This window comes from Poecilia reticulata, chromosome 11, assembly GCF_904066995.2.
Source record: "Poecilia reticulata chromosome 11, P_reticulata-male-v2, whole genome shotgun sequence".
Classification (NCBI taxonomy): Eukaryota; Metazoa; Chordata; class Actinopteri; order Cyprinodontiformes; family Poeciliidae; genus Poecilia; species Poecilia reticulata.
The window spans coordinates 7,163,890-7,168,177 of record NC_088840.1 but is presented as its reverse complement, the minus strand read 5'-3'; the positions used below and the strand labels follow the sequence as shown (position 1 = coordinate 7,168,177).

Genomic DNA, 4,288 nt, shown 5'->3' with positions numbered 1-4,288 from the left:
GTGAAATCTCAAGATGTAGTCACAGATGAAGAGGGCGTGAATTCAGTAGGTTTGATTACTTTCTGTTGTACAACTCGTAGACATTTTTGTTGCATGTTTGGAAATTGTCTAACACCATTCATCTTTTGAATCCTTTACAAAGGCTAGACTAAATAAAGACAAACTGGTTGCTCTGAAGATAAAGCTTTCAACAATCAGCTTTGAATCTCTGAATTCCGCAGAAAAGTTAAATGTTTAGTGATTATACTTGTGCAGTCAAGATGTTTTCCATAGTAATAAACTAACCACCATGTGTACCTTTTGAGCACCAGATGTAGTCTGATCTGGTTTGTAATAATGCATTATTGTGAGTATTAGTTCTAACGATATCAATTACTTGGAATACCTGTTGTTGTATTACTGTGTATTTCTGAAGAAATCATCTGCAGATGGGTATTTATAATCTTTATTCAGCCCAGTTAGTCTCAACAGACCCAAATCTTTTCACCCCCAAATGATAAAGAAACCAGATGAACAAGAAAACAAACAGAAAGAGCTCTCTGCAAAAAATTTGGCATACAGTATGAATATTGCGTTATTACAGTTTTACAAACAAATGTACAACAAATACGTCATAAATAGGCTCTTGTTGGGTGACAGTGGGGAGCCAGCTTGGTATGTTTCTTTTTTTCTTTTCCCTTTCCATGGAGAAGAAGCTGCTTCCTTTTATGAGGCGTACTCAAACTCTTCTGCACTGCGACGGCCAAAATCCATCCATCCAATATAGTCCCTGTCCGCTATCCGATGCTTGGTGTCCAGACCGCCACCTTTTTTCTGGGCCATGGAGTTTCTACGCACAGAACCTGGAGGCAGAGATGGGAGCAGGGGAGAGATTGTGGGCGGAGAAGAAGAACAAAAGTCAAGTTAGTATTCCTGAGTGCAGAGAGATTTTCTTGGGAGTTGAACTTTTATTTCACAGAGAACCTCTGACAGACCTGACTCTGAACACAGCTAAGACACTATAGATGTTTACCCTTTCAAGCTGAATTATTCAAAAGATATGTTCACTGGTTGGGATGAGATGAGGCTTTCAGGAAGACAAACATTGAAAAGGCGATGTTTGCCTTCAAATTCTGTTTGCCTTCAAACAGAATTTAGCAGAAAGCTGAACCTGCAAACAAATCACAGATGTTTAACACAACTTAAGAGTTTACACCTTCCAACAAGCTTCTGAGATCTGAAGATGTTTGGATTTTACTTTTACTCCTTTCTGGATATGCATCTTAAACTTATTTGCTCCGTGAAAACCCACACTCAAATAGAAACCACAGTCACATGTGCAATTTGGCCAAAAGAAAAGGAAGCTACAGCAGCAATGGCTGGATTACAGCCTGACAGCGCCTCATTAGCCTGTGCATCCACATGACCGCACATGAATGTGGACAAATGCGAGCCTCCAGTTTCTCCGAATAGCTACGTCAACCTGCCCTCGCACCCTGTGACACCCCAACAGCTTGCGCAACCTCTCTTGTCTCTGATCTCCCGAATTCCCAGTTTTCAACTCATTCGATTCCAAGTGAAGGGGAAGCCGAGCCGCTATCTGTTCAGTAATCAATCCTGGGCTCGCAGAGATGCACTTTTCACTCCACCCACATCCTCCCACGCATCTTTCTCTCTCTCACACACACACGCACACACACATACACTCACACACAGATATCTTCCTCAGCTTCCTGCTAAGCTGAGGAGACCGGCCGCAGAAGGCTCGACAACGACACCTCCCACACCGAAACATGCAAGTGAACAGCGAGAACGCGCGGAACACACACCCACCGACACCCAGAGAACAGAGCGGCGCGCTCGGCCCGTACGGTGTTGCATTTGAGTTTCAGCGTGTCCTATTGCCTTCTTGAGGATCTCGGCGTCTGACTTAACAGCTTCCAAGTTTTTGAGGGTTTTTTTTGGTTTGTTGATGATTATGAGTATTATGCAAGAGTCGGGGAGAAACTTTAGCGCTAAATAGCTGCTTCATTGTGGCTAAAGAAAAAAACATCTTAATATCTGGCATGAAAAAATAATGTTTATTTCATTTTTTTTCAACAGACCCAAGTATTCCTTTTTGAGTTGGATTATTATTTTTGTTTTTAAGTCATTGATTAATGAATGAATTTATCCTTTCTTTATCCTTGTTTCGACTAAAGTTAAAAACTGGCTTGTTTGCACTACTCAAAGGCACTTTTTATATTTTCATTCATTAGTTTTGACCAATAAATTGGCCACTTGCTCTTTTCACATATATTTAAAAGGGAAAAAAATATGATTATAACCTAAACCCTGCAGTTCTTCAAACTTTTAGATATTTTTTTATTAAATTAAAACGAGTAAGTTCCATGAATATTTCTGCTTAGACAAAAAAAAACTCTTCATTGAAGATGCAGAAAATATCCGCTTTGAAGCTTTGACGTGAAAGCTTCAGTTCACTTTGGTGAAATTGTTCTACACGAAGCTCTGATGCAGAGAAAGCGAGAGTCAGGAAATGTGAGATCCTGATGTGTGCATCAGAGTGCTTGACATAAAAGAAAAAACACCGACAGCAAAAGGAAAGATGGGGGGAAAAAATGAACGTCAAGTGATTAGAAGCCAGATTCAGACTTAAATCATATGAGAGGATCAACCGGAAGGCTGCTCACCCTGGAAGACCCTTTTTCAAGCCACAAAAGCTTTCCAGAACCACTAATTCATTTTACAAAGCTGCCTTTGCACTAATTCCAGTAATTAGCCATGACCCAGGGGAGACGAATGGCTGGGAAAAAATGCACTTGTGTATGAAAATCAACATTGTTGCAAGTGTAACAAGACGTTTCTTCATGTTTGTGCACACACACAGGAAACCCCAACATCAAAACCCTCTCTCACACAGACACACACCTTTCCTGGAGGAAATGAGCCTGGCCAGCAGTTCACTGAGGTTCGCCCGGGAGTCTGCGTCCTCCTCAGCCTGAGAGAAGGGCTTCAGCTGGGGGCTCGAGCGGCTGTGTCGGAGGTGGGTCTCCCCCAGGGTGGGGGCGTCAGCCTCCAAGACGGCTGCGGAACCGACACACACACACACACACACACAAAAACATGAAGTCACGCGCTCAGATCTGAAAACTTGGATTTGCCGGAAGGCACTTGTGTACCTTGAGAGGAAACTGAGAAGTAGCGCTGGTCCTCGTCTACGGGCTGGGGGGAGAAGGGCAGCCCGAAGCAGCTCGAACACAGGACCGCCAGCACAGCGCACACACACAGTCCGACAGTCATCTGAAACACAGAGAGGAGACAACTTGTTTTATTCTTTGAGGTGGAATCTCTCACGATGAGGCGGCTCGGACCCTCTGCCAGCCAACCGCTCCTCCACAGGAAAAAAAAAGAGATTAGTCTGACTGCAGTGAGAGTCAGAATATTCACACATTCATCCACAATATAACAGCTTCTATCACAGCAGGTGAGACGGACCTGGGGAACCTGAATACGATTTGTAGAAGGTCAAACTGACCTAAGAATTAAAAAAAAAAATAACTCTTGGTCCATTTGTCATCAGGCAAAATCTCCAAGACAAATCTCTATGAATTAAACCCGTAAAGACTTTCAGTTTTATTCACAAATTAAATTTTACATAGTTAAAGATGGAGAGATAATGACTGAATGGGGAAAACTCCCTCCAACAAAATCAAGGAATTTTATCTTTTGAGAAGAAAAATATTAGTTTTGATAGAATTTAAAAGAATATGCCTTATGTCACAATAAAATTACATTTAAATTTTAAAAACAACACCCAACCAGCAATGTAAATGTATTAATTAACAATAAAAATATTCAACATAATGTTACAAAATACTTCAGGACCAAAATAAAAACAGCCTTACCTTGAGAAAACAGGCTTGTCGTATTCAAGAAGTGTGCAAGAATGAAGTGAGCACTTCTCTGATGAGTGGGAAGGATGCCCCCTTTTATACTCCTCGCTCAGCCCCTCTCAGTCTGTGTGTTGGTGTGTGTGTTCCGTGTTCGTGAGGCTGATGCGAACGAAGCCTCAGTGATACAACAGCATGCTTCACTTTTACTGTCTGTTTGCATGTCATAAACCAGTAGATCTGGAGATGCGTGTTTGTTGTGGGTTGGCAACAAACTACCTGACTGGAAAACTACAGAAAAACCTAGAAGTGCTGTTGAAATGTTTAAAAGTTGAGGGGTTTTTAGTGGGTAGTTTTATAGATAAAGTGTTTTTGTGAATATGTAATACAGCTGGTGTTTGGTCATAAGGGATCGGGGG

General features: G+C 41.8%; 1 protein-coding gene across 1 annotated transcript; it reads right to left on the bottom strand.

Moving 5' to 3' along the window:
- Window positions 1–429: 429 nt before the first annotated feature.
- LOC103472087 (cholecystokinin) lies at window positions 430–4,019 on the bottom strand. The gene is made up of 4 exons (XM_008421465.3): window positions 3,885–4,019; window positions 3,159–3,279; window positions 2,908–3,063; window positions 430–842 (listed from the first exon to the last, which is right to left on the bottom strand). The coding sequence occupies exons 2-4, from the start codon at window positions 3,277–3,279 to the stop codon at window positions 706–708; spliced, it is 414 nt and encodes a 137-aa protein (XP_008419687.1). The 5' UTR covers window positions 3,885–4,019; the 3' UTR covers window positions 430–705.
- Window positions 4,020–4,288: the final 269 nt, after the last annotated feature.